We start from the raw sequence: 21,100 nt of genomic DNA, 5'->3' as shown, positions 1-21,100 counted from the left end.
GTTAGAAACTGGCTGGATAGCCGGGCCCAAAGAGTCGTGGTGAATGGAGCCAAGTCCAGTTGGAGGCCAGTCACTAGTGGCGTCCCCCAGGGCTTGGTGCTGGGGCCGGTCCTCTTTAATATCTTCATCAACGATCTGGACGAGGGCATTGAGTGTACCCTCAGTAAGTTTGCAGATGACACCAAGCTATGCGCGTGTGTCGATCTGCTCGAGGGTAGGAAAGCTCTGCAGGAGGATCTGGATAGGCTGCACCGATGGGCTGAGGTCAACTGCATGAAGTTCAACAAGGCCAAGTGCCGGGTCCTGCACCTGGGGCGCAATAACCCCAAGCAGACCTACAGGCTGGGAGATGAGTGGTTGGAGAGCTGCCAGGCAGAGAAGGACCTGGGAGTGATGGTGGATAGTCGGCTGAATATGAGCCAGCAGTGTGCTCAGGTGGCCAAGAAGGCCAAAGGCATCCTGGCTTGTATCAGGAACAGTGTGACCAGCAGGGCTAGGGAGGTGATCGTCCCCCTGTACTTGGCTCTGGTGAGGCCGCACCTCGAGTACTGTGTTCAGTTTTGGCCCCTCGCTACAAGAAGGACATCGAGGTGCTTGAGCGGGTGCAGAGAAGGGCGACGAAGCTGGTGAGGGGCCTGGAGAACAAGTCCTACGAGGAGCGGCTGAGGGAGCTGGGCTTGTTCAGCCTGGAGAAGAGGAGGCTCAGGGGCGACCTTATTGCTCTTTACAGATACCTTAAAGGAGGCTGTAGTGAGGTGGGGGTTGGCCTGTTCTCCCACGTGCCTGGTGACAGGACGAGGGGGAATGGGCTTAAGTTGAGCCAGGGGAGTTTTAGGTTAGATGTTAGGAAGAACTTCTTTACCGAAAGGGTTGTTAGACATTGGAATGGGCTGCCCAGAGAAGTGGTGGAGTCACCATCCCTGGAAGTCTTTAAAAGATGTTTAGATGTAGAGCTTAGGGATATGGTTTAGTGGGGACTGTTAGAGTTAGGTCAGAGGTTGGACTCAATGTTCTTGAGGTCTCTTCCAACCTAGAAATTCTGTGATTCTGTGATTCTGTGAACTATAGAGCTTGTGCAGGCAGAGAAAGCTGAAGAGACAGAAGGGTTTGGCAGGGTGGAGCTACAGCAGAGACCTAAGTGCTTGTAGTTCTGCAGTAAGGAGAAAGGCAGCCAGACAGAGCTGTGCGCAAGGGGACTTTGACAAATTTACTGCCAAGTTACTGCCAGTAACTTGGGGTTACCTACCCAAGCAGAGACCTACCCACAAAGACCCAGGAAGCAGGAGACGAGATGCTTACAGGTGGGTCAGTAGCCTTAGCTACTCTGAGTGCTTTTTGAAGTGTCAAACACTTCTTTTTCTTTGAACCTTTCTTTCGGGAAGCAAAAATAGGAGAGGTCTGCAGACATTCAAACACAGAGCTGTTGCTTTATCCTAACTAAATCATTATCTCATCCTCGTTGTGCCTTCCTCAGCATTGCTGTGTCTTTCAAATCAAATTAAATGGTACATCTGCTTTACTCACGTTTTTCCTGCACGTAGAGATAGCCCTCCATTGTCCATTGACTTGGTGGTCTGTAATCCTGGTTGGCGGACTTCATTCTTTGCATGAGTCTCTCCACTTCCTGCCTTGTGCTTTCAAAGTTATTCCGGGTCTAACACCCCAAAAAAAACAAACAAAAAAATCAATCCACATAATTTCATGCAAGCACAAAAACAATGATTAAATGAAGAACTAATTACTCATAATGACAAGGAGTGAGATTGCTTCAAATGGAGAACAACAGAAGTGTTTACGGTAGACATAAAAGGAAAATGGGTGCAAGAATAATATTATTTGTTGCTCGAGAAGCCTGGGAAAAACACAGCAACGAAGAACTCAGTTTAAGCACATAAGTCTGCAGGTAGCTAACCACAGAAAGGATGCCATTTTGTCTCTTCATGTTTACTTACGCAGTATTTTGCAGAGAGATGCATTCTTTTTCTGTGTGTACTCGAGACAAAAGGCAGGCTAAACTAGAAGGTGCTGATAGCGTAACCCCAAGCTTCACTGAACCACTAAAAGTACAGTTCAGAACAAAGTACTGGTTTGGCTTAATGCAAGGCTAATGCCTCTAGACATTTGCAGCCTCACACATGGAAGCAGTACGCTTCAGAAGACCGTGTATCCACACCTGCAGTAATACCATGGCTGCTGACACTCAGGGTAGTCAGAGCACTGTCATTAACAATTTTTGACAGAACTGTGTAAACCTCAATTAAGATTAATATAATTATGTTAGGTAAAAAACAAGTCACAAGTGGCACAAGTGTGCCACAAGCCTGGAAACACTGTCTATTCCCTAAATATTGTGCATGTTACCAGGCAGCTGGCTGAGCAAGTACAAAAGTGGGTAATTCATATTTACTAGTGTGCATGTAAATTAACATTTTTTTCCTGTTGAATTCACTGGGGCCAGGATTTCCCTCTACACACCTAACATGGTGTAGGAGAGGAGAATTATTATGAAGTGCCAGAGATTTGATAGATTGCTACTGATATAGGAGATGTTGAACACTTTGTTACTACAGGCAACAGAATAAATCTTTGTGATGCTTTTGCAAAATCATTTTGCAAAGTTGTCTTATGGAATCTACTCCCAACTAATCAGGAAGATATTGTTTGGATTTTATATACTGGTGAATACTTCCCCTCATTTTGTGGGACATTCTGTGTCACAGATGCCACAGTGAAGATGACATCAGGTTGTACGAAGACACAGTAGACATGTTAATAGCTGGGCAGGGTCTGCCACTCCTCTGCTCCTCCTTCTGTTTTTACTGCTGCTACTCTAATCCATAGGAAGATTTTATGAACAGAAGCAGAATTCAACAATTCTGCAAGACCATAACACCCAGTGCAATGGAGAGGGGTACCTCTGACAGCTACAATAGCCAGCCTGAACACAATTTTCCCTGAATACTCTCCTCAGTGTTTTTGTCTCTCCCTCCAAAAAAAAGAGCTCATCATTATGAGGTTGGGTGATGCTGAGTGACAAGTCAATAGATAGCCCATCTGACAAAATGCAGGTGTGGACCTAGATCTGGAGCCAGAATCCAAACTTCTGTGTAATATTGGTAAGCAATATACTGTAGGTCAGTTTTTATATACATATGTTTGTCTCATGTATAAATATATTTTAAAAATATTATAATAGGTTGCTCCTACTGCTCAACTTTACATTTCCCACTACCTCTGCAGCCTATTTACACATTGAAGTTGTACTTAAATACTATTTAACAAGATAATCTGTTTACCTATTTCTTAATTAACATTGAAATTGAAAAAAAAATCCTTTAATAATTTCATTTCTACTGCATAGAACATACTGACATATGGACTTACGATGCCAGTTATGGTCTGTGCTGTGGACTAATGCTCCTATCAGGACTTGTCACATTAAAATAAATCAGTCTCTGAACTGAAGCACATTTTTCACTGAAACTGAGCTGTGCAACAACACTGACCCCTTGTGCCTTTATCATAGAGTCTCAGCAGTGAAAGAAATGTAGCAAATACATAATTTAGTTTGAAAGGAGAAGAGGCTGAGAGACTCTACAGTCAGAGACCATTTACATTTTGATCGCAGAGGAAAAGGTCAATCAACTAGGAGGTTTTGTCTGATTTCCTCAAGAAGCAGTTTAAATGGGATCTACACCTACATGCCAACAACAGCTGTAAAAGGGAAAGGACTACAGAGAACTGCAGTGAAACCTGGAATAGAGAATACAGATTTACATTAACAGTGTACTAAGGCAGTACTGTCTTCCAACGCTAAGCAAACATACCTCTGCAATATACCTCTGCAACAGCAAGATGCTAGAGGGAAAACGTCATTGTTTTATCTTCCAGTAACCCACAGGGGCCAGCAGATGATCTGGACACATTGAGGTGTGCATGCACTGCCAGACCTGTTTCCTACTTTCTAAGCACAAAAGCTAAGGTGCTATCCACAGAAGCTGATGTCAGATGTTCTCAACTTTGTAGCTTCTCTGACTCCAGAGCAGCTACACAGAACTGTTAGATATGTTTTCTTGAAAGACTGAAATGGAAAAGAAATGGAGCCACTCCCAAAAAAATAGCACTTGGAGTCATCTAATGACATCTCTTCACACTTATTTTCATTTCATCTTTACTTTGAAGATACTTTTCATGAAAAATGTACATAGCCACATAATTATACGGCTGTATGAAGTAGTTATGATGCATGAAAAAGTATGAAAGTATGAGTGTTTTTTTTTTTGTTATTCCTAAAAGCTACAGAATTTTTGGGCATGATTAATCTTACTCCTAAATTCAGACCAATCTCCAGTAAAAGATTCACCTGTTCAATCGTGAGCACTCTACAGCAGATCTTTTCTTTCAGTGGAACTTCATGCTCACAAGAGCTGCTCGCCATGGAGGAAGGTCTTCCTCCAAGGAAAACAACGTAAATCCAGAGCATAGTGAGAGCACGGCTTCCTGAGCTTTCTTTATGCACAGTGGGAAGCTACTGGACAGTAGGACAAGCTTTTCATGGCAATCCGCAATCTTCAAGAAACAAACAGCATCATTCTGTACCAGCTGAAGCATTTCTGGGATATTTAGTCCAAAAGTCAGGCCCCACTCTCAAGCAAATGTACACATTTAAACCTATATGAACTAATCTTATGTTTTTTATTTATTTAATTTTTTAAATTGAAACTTGACTGTTCTGCTTTTCTGGTTTTCACACCCAAAATTTTGACCTGCAAATCACAAATTAACTACATGAAGATTGAATTTTCCAGAGTTCATTGATGACCAGCATCTTCACTACATTAACCTTAGCAAAAAATCAATTATATCATATATTAATCAATTATATCATATATTAATTTGATTTCAGCTCATTAAAACATCATCATATTTACAGTAAAAAAAAAAAAAGTGCTATATCAGGCTACTTTAGTATCCTGAAATTAATTTAGTAAATAAAATGATGTAAATACAAACTATCCTTACATTCTGCAAATTGAACTGCAGCTGCTGCTTGTATGGTGCAAACTCCTGAGCCAGTTCATATCCTTCATGGTAAAATGTAAATAATCCTTGAAGAAAAGCCAAGAGCTGAAAAGGTAAAATTGAATAGCATTACAGATTTTTAACATGCTCTTTATGCTAAATAACACAGTGATAACAGGACATACACTAACTTACAAATAAGATATAGGTACTGCCAATGATAGTGAAAAATTAGTTTAAATTAGAAAGCAAAAACTTAGGACAGCTGATTATCAGTTGTTTTCTGGAGCAAAAGATGGCAAACCTTCAGCAAAAACATCCCATGTTTTAGCTCCTAGAACACTCTGAGCTTTCATTACTTGCAATAGCAATGGTTTGCTGAGCAAGAAAACAGTGGTCAGACCTTAAGAAAGAGAGTTGTTAAAAAGGCTTTTGCCTCATGCGGTTGTCATTTCTATAATAATTTAATTCACAATCCCAGTCATTTTGTCCAATATTTCAGCTGATGGTGTGAATTTTCCAAGCTCATAGTTTCAGAGTTCAAGGTTTTTTTCTTCTATTACTCTTAGAAATATTTTTTCATTTTCTTCATAGTAATTGAATGGGCTATGACCTATTTTTCACAAATGAGACTTTGAAGATAAGTTTTGGACAGCTTAATACAACACAAGAAGTCCAGACTATTTCTTCCTGCTCTGACCAAAATGTGAATTCTATCTGGTATGTCTGCAACTGACTCCAACAGAACAGCTGAAGTCTGTACTATCCAGCTGAAAATTCTTTTTGAAGTTTGTTCTAAAATAATGCTTAAGGAGTAAAAAGTGCAACTATACTTTCAGAAGGCTTATTTTAGTGGTTGAGTGAATGCATTCCTACCATCTATTAAGTTTTAAAAGTTTAAAACTTTTTTTTTAAAGTTTTAATATATTTTTTTAAAGTTTCAAACTTTTAAAACTTAACTTTAAGTTTATAGAACTGTAAGTTAATAATTCTAACTTACTTATTCTGTTCTAAATTTAAAAGAAATATACTTTGCATAAAGTTGTCTTACCTACTATTAAATAACAAGCATTTAATTTTTTATTATGGAATGTTTCCCTTTATATATAAATTTAGCTTACATACATCCAAGTAAAGAAAAAAAATTAAAAAAATGAGCTATTAACTTTGATGTACAGTAACAAAAGCTTTAATAAACAGGATAGATTTATCTGATTATATTACAGCCATTGCAAAGCTAATCATCTCAGCTAAGTAACAGATAGTCTAGGCTGTCTCTTAAACCAGTAAAAAACCACAGGTATATATATATATAAAGCATACTACTGATTCCTTCCTCAGACTTCTTTCTCAGGATAGGATGAAAGATCCAACAGACACATTTGCCTCTCTCTACCAACTACTGAAGTAGCCTAGACTCAGGCAACAAAAATCCCATCGTTCGTATTTAATGCACTTTTCTTTGAGTTACCAGTGCCATAAATTATTGTAAATGTAAAAGCTTAAAAAATGAGTCTTTTACAAAGTTTGTATTTTCTTTAAATTTACACTCATCCTTACTTGCAGAAACGTAATTAAGTTGTTCTGCCTCCCTCTTTTCTATTGACAGAATCACAGAACTGTTGAGGTAGGAAGGGACCTCTGGGTCCATCTGGTCCAACCCCCTCAAGCAGGGACACCAAGAGCTGCCCAGGACCGTGTCCAGGCAGCTTTTAAAGATCTCCAACGAGACCCCATAGCCTCTCTCGGCAACCTGTGCCAGTGCTCCGTCACCTGCACAGTAAAGAAGTGCTTCCTGATGTTCAGAAGGAACCTCCTGTGTTCTAGTTTGTGCCCATAACCTCATGTCCTGGCACTGGGCACTGCAGAGGGGGAGGATCAGCTCTCTTAACCTGCTGGTGATACTTTGCCTAATTCAGCCAAAAATGCCATTAGCCTTAGCAGAAAGGGCACACTGCTAACTTAACTTGGTGTCTACCAAGCGGGACATTGTCAAAGGCCTTCCTGAAGCCCAGGAAGACAATATCCACAACGGTTGGACCAGATGATCTTGAAAGTCTTTTCCAACCCTAATGATTCTATGATTATCTATGATTCCATGAAGATAGGAGTGACATTTACTTTCCTCCATTCTTTTGGTCACTTCTTCTACTTGCCATGACTGAGAAAAGATTATAGAAAGTGTCCTCACAATCACATCTGTCAGCTTCCTCAGCTCTAGTATGTGCATCCTATCAGGGCCCGTGGACTTGTGAATGTCCAGTTTGCTCAAGTGTTCCCTCACCTGATCCTCTTCCACCAAAGATGAATCGTGTTTGCTCCAGCCATTCAGCCTGGCTTCTGGAACCTGGGATGCCTGAAGGCCAGTCTTGCTGGTAAAGACTGAAGCAAAGGCATTCAGTACCTTAGCCTTTTCACTGACCCAGGTAACCAAGTTTCCTGTGTTCCTTCAGTAGAGGGCCCACATTTTCCCTAGTCTTCCTTTCGTCACTGAGGTACTTGTAGAAGGCCTTCTTGTTGTCCTTGGTGTCCTTGTCCAGAATCAATTCTATCTGTGCTATAGCTTTCCTAACTACTTCCCTGGCTGCTTGGACAACATCTCTGTATTCCACCCAGGTTACCTGTCCTGGCTTCCACCCTCTGAAGACTTTCTTCTTGCATTTGAGTTTGGCCATCCACGCAGACCTGGCATTTTTGCCTGACTTCCTTCTTGTTGGGATGCATTGCTCCTGAGCTCAAAGAAGGTGATCCTTGAATATTAACCAGCTTTCTTAGATCCCTCTTCCCTCCAAGACTTTGTCCCATGGTGTTCTGCCAAGCAGATCCTTGAAAAGGACAGAGCCTGCTCTCCTGATGTCCAGGATTGTGAGCTTGCCGTGTGCCCTCTTTACTACCCTAAGGATCTAGAATTTCAGCGTTTCACAGACACTGCAGCCAAGGCTGTCTTTGATCTCCACATTTCCCACCATCTCTTTCTCGATGGTAAGAACGAGATCCAGCATAGCACCTCTCTTTGTTGGCTTCCCTTGTCACTTGGAGAAGGAAGTTAGCAACAACACATTCCATGAATGTCTTGGATTGCTTATGCCCTGCTTTTCCCTCCAGCAGATGTCAGCATGGTTGAAGTCCTCCATGAGGACCAGGGCTTGTGAATGTGAGGTTGTTCCTGTATGTCTGCAGGGGGCCTTACCAGCTTGTTCTTCCTGGTCAGGTGGCCTGTAGCAGACTCCCGCTATAACGTCACCTAGCCCTGTCTTCTCTTTAATCCTTACCATAAACTCTCAGTCAGGTCATCATCCATCCCCAGGCAGAGCTGCAGGCACTCGAGGTGCTCATTGACATAGAGGGAGATGCCCCCTCCTCATCTCCCCAGCCTGTCCTTCTTAAAGAGTCTGTGTCCTTCCATTCTAACACTCTAGCCATGGGAGCCATCCCACCATGTCTCCATGATGCCAATAAGATCATAGCCCTGCAAGTGCACACAGCTCTCTAACTTATTGTTATTTCTCACACTGTGTTAGTGTACAGGCACTTAAGAGAGGTACCTGGCATGTTGTGTTCCCAGAAGATGTTTGGTGGATTTCTCCATAATGCTGCCTTGTAGGCATTTCCTTACTAACCTGCAAGTGCTGGTTGTGACCCCTCTCAAGGTCGTTGATATCACATAACATCACTGATTTTGTGATTCCTCCCTATCACATCACTCCATGACCCTTGTTCAGTAGCCCTCCGCGTTGTTTCCTCACTGAGATTAACACTAATGAAACATTTGTATTTCAATAGAATAGCTAAAATAATGTTTTGCAATTTCAGAGCCCCATCAATTCCCCAGCACAGCAAGACATTTAACACACTTTAACATGGAAACTGCAGCAGCTTGATGGATGAGAGATGAAGGACATAGGTCACTGGGCAGAGGAGCTAAAATGATGATTTGCTGCTACTGGACCAAAATCTTACTCTCCCATTCCATTCCCTTCTCTCTTTTCCCACTCGGCTTCATCATGTGCCCCTCACATCCCTTCCATCCCTGGTCACTGAGCCCTACAGTGAGTGTACCTCTGACTCAGAAAGCCAGTTCTTCTGCTGCATTAGAAAGTTAAAACAGCTTTTGGTTTACAGACCATCAGTACTGCATAAATAAAAGTGTGAAGGCATGAATGGGTGAAGGACTTCCCCCTTGTTTTTTACTGATACTGTAGGATGAGATAAAACTATGGCATCACAGAGCCTGAAGAACTGAGAAAATCCTTGGGCATAAAAGCCAATGGTCCTCTACAATGGGTGTGAGGTCCTGAACCACAACCCACTACCAAAGAAACAACATAGGCAACCCAGCAGAAAGCTCCACATCTTGGATAAATCATCTCAAATTTAAATGACCATCTGCCCAGCAGAAAGCATTATCTCAGCTAATGACTGGTCCTGAAAGTCCCTTACTTGTTATTCAAGTCGTTCCGAGGAAGGTCCAAATATGACAATTTATCTTAAAAAGCTCCTATTATGTAAACTGTTATAAGAAGTTCTATAACTTTAAGGTTTATAATGTAATTCTAACTCTTTAAAAAGAAAAACTATTTTCATTTTTTATGAATAAAGTCTAAAACAAATAATAAATTATAATTAAAACTCTGCTCTGACTCCAGCTGTGCAAAGCCCCTGCTCATAGTCCAGATCCAGTTAGTCATCATGTACCCAATCACAGCCCCTTCAGATACAGCTGCATGATTATTCCTGTGCTTACTCAAACTTGTTTCAGTAAAAAATGAAGGGGATTAACTTGATGTGTAATTATGAGTTCAGTGCTAACCATCCCTTTTACCAGAACTGCAGGAGTACTGTGAGCCCCCACCAAAACTGCAGCCAGAGCAGGCTGTTTAGGCACACTAAAATTTCAGTAAAAGAGCTAGTGGTAGAAAGATGCAGCATGTCAGCTGATACCTGAATTTTAAAGATCATTTTAAAATGCATTTCTGAAGAACATAACTACAAACTGTTTAAATTTCATCTTGAATACTGAAAGAAAACCAGCTTCCATTCTACAAACAGCTTTTACTGAGTGCATGGGAAAATACTGGGAAAGAAAAGATTTAGCACTAGATGGCAGCAAAGATGAATTTATTAGAAAGAAAAAGAAAAAACAAAACAAAACAACCAGAGGAAAAAACAACAACAAAAACAACACCACCACAGAAAAATCATAATGTATTTTAGTGAAAGTCCTGTTCAGCTATTCTGGCAGTTGTGCATTGCAGAGGGTCTGGCCTTGAGAATCTCCTGGTCAAATACTCTCTGAGCACTTCGAAAAAGAGGAATAATAAAAGAAAAGTAAAAACGTGCTTGTTTTATGCAAGTCCTACTCCAGTTTATTCAAGTTCTGTTGAAACAACTGATACTGAGGATTGTATTTGCTCCTACTTATGTTCCACTAGTGGTGGAAGAACAGGGGGACAGAAAGCACCTAGTGCCTATGCTGTGGGGTATTTTCCTAACCATTTCCATCACCACAGGCATAGCCATAGCATTGCATGGAGGAGATCTAAAAGCCAAGGACTTTTGTCCCAGGCTTGTACTCACAGTGACGTTTTCTTCCTGCTGATGTTATAGGAGGCACTGTTGCTAAGTCTAGGCTCATAATTTTAAAGGGATTTATTTTAAAGACTGGAAAAGAAAAACAGCCCTTCTTCTTCTTTTTTTTTTTTTTTTTTCCTCACCAATATATTTCAAGGTAATCTTCACATATTAAGAGCTGACTGATTTCACCAAACATCACATGTAATGTTCATATCATCAGTTTGACAAGCAGCATGTACCTTTTAGTTACCTCGTTCTGAGAACCTAATCGGTCACGTCAACAAGCAAGGACTGAGCTCAGTAACACAACGCTACTCACTATCCAAGGGCTGTGAGGATTTCAACACAGAACCTGAAACAAAATCCAGCTACTTCTTGAGACTTTATTTATTTTTATGTAGAGCTGGTGACCTCAAGACTGCCTGGTCATTTCATTCTCACAGGAAGGAGACTGTGCTTAGGTTTCGGATAGGAAAGGAATTTAACCTTTGGCCTGCAGCACATCAGCCAAAAAGTCCCTGTCTCCTCAGTTTCATTTTATTTATAAGTAAATAGCACCAGAAGGTACTTCTCCATCAGATTGAAGTAAATGCAGTTAATAACGTAGAAAATCCAAGAAAGGAGAGATTGCGTTTAACATCCATCGTCTCTTTGGACTAAAAAGTGAAGTCCGATGAACTGCATGCAATTAGTGGCAGTTTTTTGTGTTTGTTTTTTTTTTTCCCCCTTTAAATAAACACTCCTGGGCTTCTGTGACGGTTAACGGACCACCCGTCACATTTCAGCTCACTGAGTATGAACTCTGTGCCCTAATTGCTGCAGGCCAGGAAGGCCCTGGCATCACTGAGGGGCAGAGTGGAGCTCTGGGTAGGAGGTTTTATTTCCCTTTCAAGCACAACATCCTCAGAAAGCTTCACTGTTTCTGATGACCTTCTCTGGGCCCACACAGGCAAGGCCAGGAGCAGAGATTATTGCCATTTCTTTTGTTTGTTTGTTTGTTTTTTTTTAACTGCAAGGTAAATTTTAACAGTAATTTGTTTTTGCATAAGAAAAAGTTTAAATTCAAGACCTGTATGAATTATTATTATTAATTATTATTATTAATTATTATTATTAATTATTATTATTAATTATTATTATTAATTATTATTATTAATTATTATTATTAATTATTATTTTCTTTGAAAAGAACTCAAAACCTAGGAGGGTCACAAAGAGGCGGCCACCTGTTACTCATACTCTCATGGACATCAGCAGCATCTTCAGGCACATCAGCACTCCAAGAGGCACAGAAGAGCAGAGAAATCCAGAGCCTGACGACCAGCTGCAGAAGCCTACACTAAATGCCACTATTCTCTATGCAGAGTACGAATTACTAACATCTTGTGCCTCACAGTCCTTCCCTGCTGCCCTCCGGGAAGAAACATTTTCCACTCACCGAAATCTATTGTCCTGTGCACCTGGCAACTTTTGCTGGGCTACCTCTCCCCGTCTATTTCCCAGGGGATCCTTATCTTTGGGCACAGACAAACTGAAGATGCTGGAAGAAGCTCCAGCAGATAATTTCAAATTCTATTCTCATATGACAAACTTGCCCCTATTCCACATGGGCATTATACTTTCCTCTTTTACCACACTAATGCCATTTTTTATGTTGTTAAGACTCCCTTCAAACCTTCAAAGAGTCTACTAGTAGTATGTCAGACTGAGAATTATATTGAGACATGACACTGCGCTGACAAATCAGACCTAAGCAGCACCTGCATCAGAATGCCCCACAACCAGCTGAGCTCATGAGGAGGAATGCCTGTTATATACACACAACCTGGTTTCTTCTAACATCTGAACATCTTTAGAGCACCCAGAGGAAAATGAGTAATATGGTAATTCTTTTGATGGCAGATTTTAAAGCGTTAGGCTCTGTCTTTATCTGCTTGCATTTAGGTGCACATGCTCATACTTCATACATCACCAGGCATTTTTACAAAGTCGATTTTGAAGACTTTTTTTTTTCCTTCATCCCATAGTATTACTGATGTGCACTATATTTCACTTGGCATACTTTGCCTTGTGGGTTTTAGTAAATGTTTTTTATTCCAAAACTTTGTATGAAACAGACTAGGAACAAAAAAAGTAGGAATTTTGGAAATTCAGAGTTTTATAACTGATGTTAGAACTTAAGCTCTATTTATATTCAGTTTGATTATAATTAATATACACTAGAGCCAGAAGATACTTCCCACAAGGGCTATCAGTACTCAGTCACCACAGTTTTTCCTGTACCTTCCTCTGGGACATCAAGTAACGGCCTGTGTATAACAAACAGCACACTGGACTAAACAGCCTATTGATCAAACACAGGATGGCAACTGATCTACTCTAAGTAAATTTTACCTACTGGATGCATACATCTGGTGACAAAAATACCCAGGTCCACAACACAGAGTCAACCAGCAACCTCCCCTGCTTGTCTGCTCAGTATCAGCACTGATGCACTAATAAATCTCTCCTTCATTTTGGTAACTGATAGCTGCTGCTGTGGTGGCTGACATATTGTGGGGACAGCTCTTGGTCAAAAGAATAAAACTCCGTATCTCCAGCTATAATATACAGAATTAAATTTATTTCTTCCTCTCTGTCTAGCACATAGGATGAAAGATGCCCTATTTTTACTACACAGAATTGCACAACAATATTTCCTGATGTGCCATGTCTTCTCAATACAGCAAGTTTCTACGACTTTAAAGGAGCATAAAGTCTCCTATACAAGGGTCAGAGCTAGGTCAAGATTGCTAGATTTTTCCAGGATGTGAGAGTTTTACAGAAGGAGACAGAGAGAGACAGTCTGGATTAATCTGTGACAGGTAGAAAAATGTTCTTATTTAGGAATCTAAGCAAAGTTTTAGTCTCTAAGATTTGGCAGCTGCATGCCATAAAGATAGGATTTCTGTAAGTACTGCTTGCTGAATTCAGGTTCATTAGTTTGCATCAATGTCAAACATTCACTATACAATACATTCTCATCTCATAGGAGGAAGGCATCTGAGAAGCTCTACTTGGTGACACTGGGTGTTAGAGATGTAATTCAACCTGTTTCAGTCAAGAGTGCAGCTTTGGTTAGTTACAGGGGAGCTAGAAGATGGTGTGGAGACAGAAAAAGTTATGCTTGTCATGTTCCTTTTTCACAAACGATGTTCTGCTCTGCTCAGAATGCTTAACAGGAAGGGACAGATGACACTAGAAGTTCTCTGTCAAGGCCTACAGGTGCTAATAAATAAGGCAAATGGCAAGCTAGTCCTCCATGACATGAACAGTATTAATACTAATAATATGCCATAGAAATATGCTAGCACATCGTACTGAAGCTGCTTCTGGTTCTGATCAACCTGGCAGGTATCTTGGGGGTGTGGTACAGTCCAAAAGGAAATCCCAGATGTGAAATCCCATATCTAAATATGGACTTTAGCGTATAACTTAATCTTCCTCTTTTTGGCATGTCAAGGTATGCTTTCTTTTTTATGGATGGTAAACTAAAGACAAATGACTTCACCAGCAAAAGAGAAATATACCCATCCTACAGAACTGAATTTTCACATTATTTCATGTATAATTTGGAAAAACAAACATACATGCTGCCTATACGGAATATATGAATCCAAGAACTAGCTCAAAATTTCAGCCATGAAACCATGACATTAGGAAATACCCAGTAAGTGTTGCACAGACAAAACATTACATATTGCCCCATTAAAATGTTAGGCGCACTCCAAGTCATTTGACATTTCACTTCGTAGTAAATATGATATTCTTACATAGACCTTTAATAACCATGGAAAATGCCTAAGCCTAGATCCTAATGCTTCTCTATACACAAATGAACTGTAATCACAATTTTAAAAAGAGACAAAAAATAGATATTTTGTATTAAACGTCCAGCTTTAAATAAATGCATTCTAAATTTGGCAAGAACAAAATATAAAACTTACAGGTTCAACAAATTCAAATTTCTTTTTCTCTTGTACTTCCTGAATTTTAAAAACATATTCTAAAGATGCTTCGTAGAAGTTCTGATGTTCTCTGTCAATCTGTGTATCTGCCTAAAAGGCAAAACAAAATATAGACGTTAGTTTACTCATGATTGCTTTAAAAACGGATATTGCCATAATTAAACAGATCTTTCATAAGATTACTTTACAATCTTTATGGTGCTCATTTTTTCCCTGAAAAAATAGAATACCTACTTTAAATATCTAAATGTAAGCTGAAGAAGTCAACAGTATACATTTTTGCCTCATGACTCTTCCCCAGTGTTTTTTGTTTGTTTGTTTTGTTTTCCTTTTTGCGCTTTTACATTTTCCTTTTGAGGAGAGGCTGAAAGGAAACAAAGGAAACAAAGAAAGGTGGCACGGGGAACTTCGTCTGTAGCACATGGAATGTTTAGAAAAAGAAGAGATCAAGACAGAAATCAGGGAGGGCCAAAAGATTAATATTTCTATTGAAATTATTGAAATGTTTATCACATGCACCAAAACCATACATATTTCTCAGTTTCAAATACCTTCTCAAGAAATTGTTTTCCTTCTAAAAGAGAGTGTCTTTAACAGCAAAATCTTGCAACATTTTTTCATAGTATGGATCTTATGCTCTGGGAATACAAACATGTCTAAGTCCTTATCCTCATATATCAGTTATGTTTCACATTTTAATTTTCCAGTGCCATAACTACAGGGCAATATTTGTAATAAATGCCTCAATAATACCATCCAGCATGAAGATGCAGGACCAAAGCAGAGACTTTCGCCTACAAAGCTAAGGAATTAACTCTTATCAGCTGATAAAGAGTAAAAGACTTCTATACTCAATTTAAACAAGGCATGAGAGAGGGACATAACAGACAAGCAATATAATACAAGGATAATCCTTACAGAAGAGATGCAGATTCCATTTTAATTCTCCCTTTACAGTAACAAATCATCTTCTCAAGCAAATCCCTTTTGGGCTTTATTTGTCAGCTTTTGGTCTTGGGTCAAAAAGAGTTTTTATCAAGTTTCAACCATACAAGTGAAACCAGTTCAGCTCTTTTTTTTTTTTTTTTTGATGCATAGTCATGTATTTCTGTAAATTCCCTGTTTCATTTTTGGCATTAAGAATAACAAATATGGGAAAAATGGAAGAGCTAGATGTCTCCCTTGAGAGCAGATATTAAAACAATATTAGAACAGCAAACATATCAAAAAGAGGTTTAGTACTTGTAACTATACAAATGCAGAAAATCATTGTTTTCCTTTAGGCAGGACTTGGTCATCAATAGCATCATACATAATTAACATTGCTTCTTTAGTTAAGAACATGCTACTATCATGATTTGGATGCACAGAGCCCTTAACAATATCAATCCACTTCCCTAGCACTATGCTCTAGCACCACTTCAAAGCACAGGTTTCAAAACAATATCTTTCAAGTGATTCAGTACTAGCATTCCCCTCCCATGCTTACAAAAAGGTAAATCAGGAAATCAAGTACAAAACCTAATATTATGAAACAGAAAACAAACACTCAAAATTCCAAGAATCAAGGGCTTTTCCACCAAATGAATTCTACCACATACCATTCATATAGTCCATTCAGGTACTGTCTTCCGTACTCTGTTAATAGCTTTATTTCACAAAAAATATCCAAGGCAATGCTACATAGCTGAACAGAACCAGGTGCCACCACTTTGAGATACAATTCACACTCACACAAGTGCAGTCAATAAGCACTTGAGAGAGACCTTAGCTTTCACATTTAATTTTAAATAAATAGTATAATTTGGCATTAGCAATGAGGTCTTTCAGGCTTCAACTCAGGAAATATTTAAAGACCTAATTAAATCCATCTCTATTCTGAACAGCATTTAAGCAGATTGTAGTTGTAACGATACTTATGATAGCTTAGTGCTATTGCAAGTATGGATGGGTTCCTAAATTAAGGCCATAATCAGCACTAGTGTACAGGGACTAAATCACAATTTCCAGGATATGTCTTCTGTAGAAGCAGATAAATTTGCGTGAATACTGAGGATTTAGATTTGTAAGAAACACTTTGAAAGTTATTTTAAAGTTTCAAAAGCTGAAAGGATTTTCACATATTTTTATGACTTCAATCTGCATGTAAAAAAAATAAAAGGATTTGATGGATGCAATTTTGAGTTTCTACTTGTATGATATCTAGTTATAGTGAGTGATAATTTCTTTGATGTAGGATATCAGTAAAGTGTATACTAGAACTTCATATAAGCTTGGAGAGTGAAACCTTTGGTCTATATTTATGCCTAATTCTGGAACGGATTTCAGAGAAATAATATCAAGAATTTACTAACTTTTCCACATCATTCAGTGTCTGCTCTGTTATGAATTTCTGCAGGCAGTGAAAAGACAGTATTATGAAGTTGCTTTTTGATGCTAGTGGGAAAAACCTCTACTGATCTATGTAAGCTGTGTCAGTAGTCTTGCAGGCTCTTAAAATATCCACCACATTTCAATTACATGAACATATGCCAACCACTCTCTACAGAGTATGTTCAGACCATCAAACTTTAGATGCTTAATTAAGGCGCTCTCAATTGCACCCAAGTGAGATATGTAAAACAGCTTAAGACAGAAGGAAAACTTGCCCCTCCCAATACTCTTCAACCCACAAAATATGATGAAGTACCAAGAAACCTGAGCAATTAAAACAAACAGTGGGCTAAAAAAAAAAAAAAACAAAGCATTATTTTTGGTGTGATTGCTCTGGGTGTCACTTCAGCTATCACTTAAAATTTGGGCCACGAATCGGTGCTTGGCATCCTTTTCTTTACAATACAAACGCAGCCCAAAAGTCTCCCTGGTCATCATTTTTGGTACTGATTTGCTATAGTGTTGTGTACTAGGTAGACCGACATATGTAGGTCTATGTTGGTGATTCAGCACACTTTTATCTGCATAAAAATGGAGAAGATAAAAATGATAAGGTATGTGCTATGTGCTTTACAAGTGGGGTATCCAGAAAAACAAAAAAAAACTCAGACTCAGTATGAAATTTTAAATCCAGAAATGTCACTTAAGGACACAGTGGAAAAATTTACTCCGATTTTCCATTAGTTTATATACTTGAGCCAAATCCATTGTTATTCTACCACAGTTTATTAGATTCACAGTCATTACTTTTCACTTTAGTTTCTGTTTTTAGGCTGCAATTATTCTCATGTCTCAAGAGTAAAATATTTTATTTATTTATATTCTAGAGTAAATCATTGCTTAAGTTCAATTTTCCACATTCTGGTAAAAAATTAAATTATTTTTTTCTCAGCTGCTGCTTAGCCTCCAACAGAACTGTTTCTTCATCAATACACAGGATATTTAGGAAAAGTGAAATCTATATATACAAAACTTTGATATATGAGTGGAACAATTAACCCATCCTATATAATTAATGTCCTATTTAAACTGATTATTACATACACAGCTATGGTAATTCAGGATTATAAACGTTATTGCAAATTTTAAATCACTAAGCCTCTTTTGATTCAAATCACAGAGTTACTGGTAAACATGAAAAAAAAATCTACAATTTGTGACCAATGGTCACATATTCTGTGAAAACTCCATTGGCAAAATAATCCTCATGATTTAAGAGTCACCGTGATAACAGTAACCACTTCAAAATAATTTTAACGACTTCTGGAAAAAACAGTGCCATTGAGATCAAATTTATGCTTATACTGTAATTTGTCTCAAAGATGAATCATAATTACTTCTACCAGCATACTGAAAAACCCTGGAACCCTCCTTTTAAACTGGAAGTCTTCATTTTTTTCTTTTTTTTTTTACGATAAGAATTAGGCATACAAACTCTTTAAAGCCAAAGTTGTGGGTACAATTGCAGCATGATGCTGCAATCTCAGAATAAGGTGAAAAAGAAGAAAAAGAACTGCAAAAAGTATTAAAATAATCTCAGTTCAGTCTCTCAAATTAAAATTTATGTGAAACAGAAGCATAATTTCATTGAGCAATAAACTGAATAACAACAACAACAACAAAAAAAAACAACAAACAATTAATTATTTGTCTTTCAAATAGTTCAGATATATCTTATAAAAGTCATGTTTTTATTTTAGTAATATAATTCTTTCATGTTGTTGTAATAAATAAACGTTGGTTTGGTCACATCAGGTATACAGAGTTGGACATGTAGAATACGGCCTTGTTAAAAGATTTAACTGTTATTAGGACTGTATTAATCCCACTCAGGAATTTATATTCACAGCAAGAGTAAGTACAAGAAATTATCATATTTCACATAAACAAAGTACAACACGTCTGTTATCATGATCTCTGTGCAAACTGGAAACCAGGTAATACTGTGTTAAGTGCTTACATCTTGCAAATGAGATTCTTTCTTCTTTGCTGATAAATTTAAGTGCTTCTCTAAGATGGAATAATATTTCTCACTTTCCTTGTCAAACTTCTTCTTCCCATCCTGAAAAACAAAACATTGCCGTTTTTGCCAACATTGCATTTGACTAAACATTACAGCTAACTTAAAAAAGGTGCCAAAATATGCTTGGTTATAAAACCATTTTGTTGGTTCAGATGTTTCTAGGGTTCATTTCTGCATTGAGCATGAAGACCTCAGGAGGACTGATTAGTAAATTAGTAAATTAAGTAGGACTTTTCCCATAAATAATAAACTTATAAAACAGACTTGTGTAGCTTCCCATATGTAAATATAGGTGCTAGGCAGTATCTTCCCAAGCAGGTATTTAGCATAAAATAATCTTTCCCAGGCTTTACATATATATGTAGCTGTCTCATACTGTTTTCCTGAATATAAACATTGTGGAAGCGGTGGTGAGTATAACATATTTGATGATGATAGAGGCCTCTCATCTGTATTTAAGACCAATATATCCTTGTTTTCCACCCACACTCTTAAAATATGTGGATGATGTAAAAGCACATATGTGGTTGCAAAAGAAAATTGGTCCAAAAGTCTGTTTCCAATAATTTTTGATGTGTCTGAATATCTAAGCTTGTCTCATTTAAAAGAATTATCTTGCCATTTTCCTTCCCCACTCCTCTTAAGTTTTTCACCATGTGCAGACGATCCTCACATTTTCACCATGAGACTACTTTAATGAATGTTAATATAAAAGAAAGCTACCGTTACAAGTACATTTAAAATACTTTATTTTCTGTAACCTAATTTACAACATATACTTTAAAAATTAAGATCTGATATTCACAGAAGTTTAAGAATAAGACATCTTTCTTAGCTTTTCCATCTTCTGAGATGGGCCAAATTTCAGGAAAAGGGAGAAGGGATTAAAGCAAACGTCTCACATGACTATTAATATTAAAAATATTTTTTTCATTATTAAAAATGTATATTTGAGGCATTGCTCAAATTGAAAGCAACTCTCTGCCAGTGACATTTATAATGTTAAGTAAGACCTAATGATTCTTTCTAATGTTAACAAGTTGAATATGTTGAGGAAACAAAGAAAGGTCAACATGACCTGTCCTACTCACACATGTGCAAAAGCTATTAATGGTGGAAAAACTAATTACTGGACATAATAGTAACATCAGGTCATAATCAGAGCTGTAGTGATTCTTTTCCTGACCCCTTTCTTCTTAGAATTTGTTATGAACTAAGCAAACAACTAGCCTGCATTTTAGGATGACCATTTTTCTTTGTCATTTCATGGGAAAGCCTGGTCAGCCAGAGAAATAAGATATACAAGAAAGAACTTAATGCCATTAATTAAAACCTCTTAACTAACTATAACAACAATCCTCTGACTGACTAGCTCCAGTGACTAAAGTTATCAATGGTAATTATATTAAATTATGAAACAGGTAATTCCTATCCGGCTAAATAAATAAATAAATAAATAAATAAATGAAATTAGCATGGGGAATATGCACAATTTAGTGTTCTTATTTCACAATAGAAATATTTTCAAAAGACACCTGAGAAAAGACAGCACCTCACTCAACAAAGTATTAATTAAAAAGAAATACAATAAAATCCCCAATGCCAACCTATATTTAATCGAAGCTATGCAGATAGGAGGGGGGGAAAAAAGGTGTAAATTTTGCAGCACAAGGAAAATGAAGGCATATGAATTATCCTTCCAAATCTCTCCCAAAAGCATTCAGAAAAGAAAGAGAGAAGACAGAAGGTAGGACTCACTAAATGACCAGTTAGCCATGAAATCAACTTTTGTGGGACCAAAATTACAGATCAGTTCCATGGCCACAGTTTTCTCAGGGAATATTCAAGTTCCAGATCCTTACAATCAAGCAAGAGCAAGGTGAGTACATCAACACCTCCTCCATTCACAAACAGAAATCAAGTTCAGATGGTTACGGACCACAGATGTGTATCTTTTCAATAAAAGGTGCAGCTAGTTGCCTACTGTTACCTTCTGAGATGACATTACTAAGGTGTTGGATGAAAAAGAGGGGAATTACAT

At 38.2% G+C, this 21,100-nt stretch overlaps 1 protein-coding gene across 3 annotated transcripts in view; it reads right to left on the bottom strand.

Annotated features, from left to right (window-relative positions):
- ARHGAP42 (Rho GTPase activating protein 42) overlaps window positions 1-21,100 on the bottom strand; it is a 175,750-nt gene that overhangs the window by 41,905 nt on the left and 112,745 nt on the right. For all 3 annotated transcript variants that reach the window (XM_084491466.1, XM_084491465.1, XM_084491467.1), the window contains 4 exons: window positions 18,997-19,098; window positions 14,583-14,693; window positions 5,023-5,127; window positions 1,525-1,654 (listed from right to left, as the gene is read on the bottom strand). In XM_084491466.1, the coding sequence (XP_084347592.1) occupies window positions 1,525-1,654; window positions 5,023-5,127; window positions 14,583-14,693; window positions 18,997-19,098 (448 nt within the window). The remainder of the gene's footprint in view (window positions 1-1,524; window positions 1,655-5,022; window positions 5,128-14,582; window positions 14,694-18,996; window positions 19,099-21,100) is intronic.

The sequence above is a fragment of the Aythya ferina genome (assembly GCF_964211825.1).
Source record: "Aythya ferina genome assembly, chromosome: 1".
Classification (NCBI taxonomy): Eukaryota; Metazoa; Chordata; class Aves; order Anseriformes; family Anatidae; genus Aythya; species Aythya ferina.
Note: the sequence above shows the minus strand (reverse complement) of the source record. Positions and strands in the feature narration are given on the sequence as shown.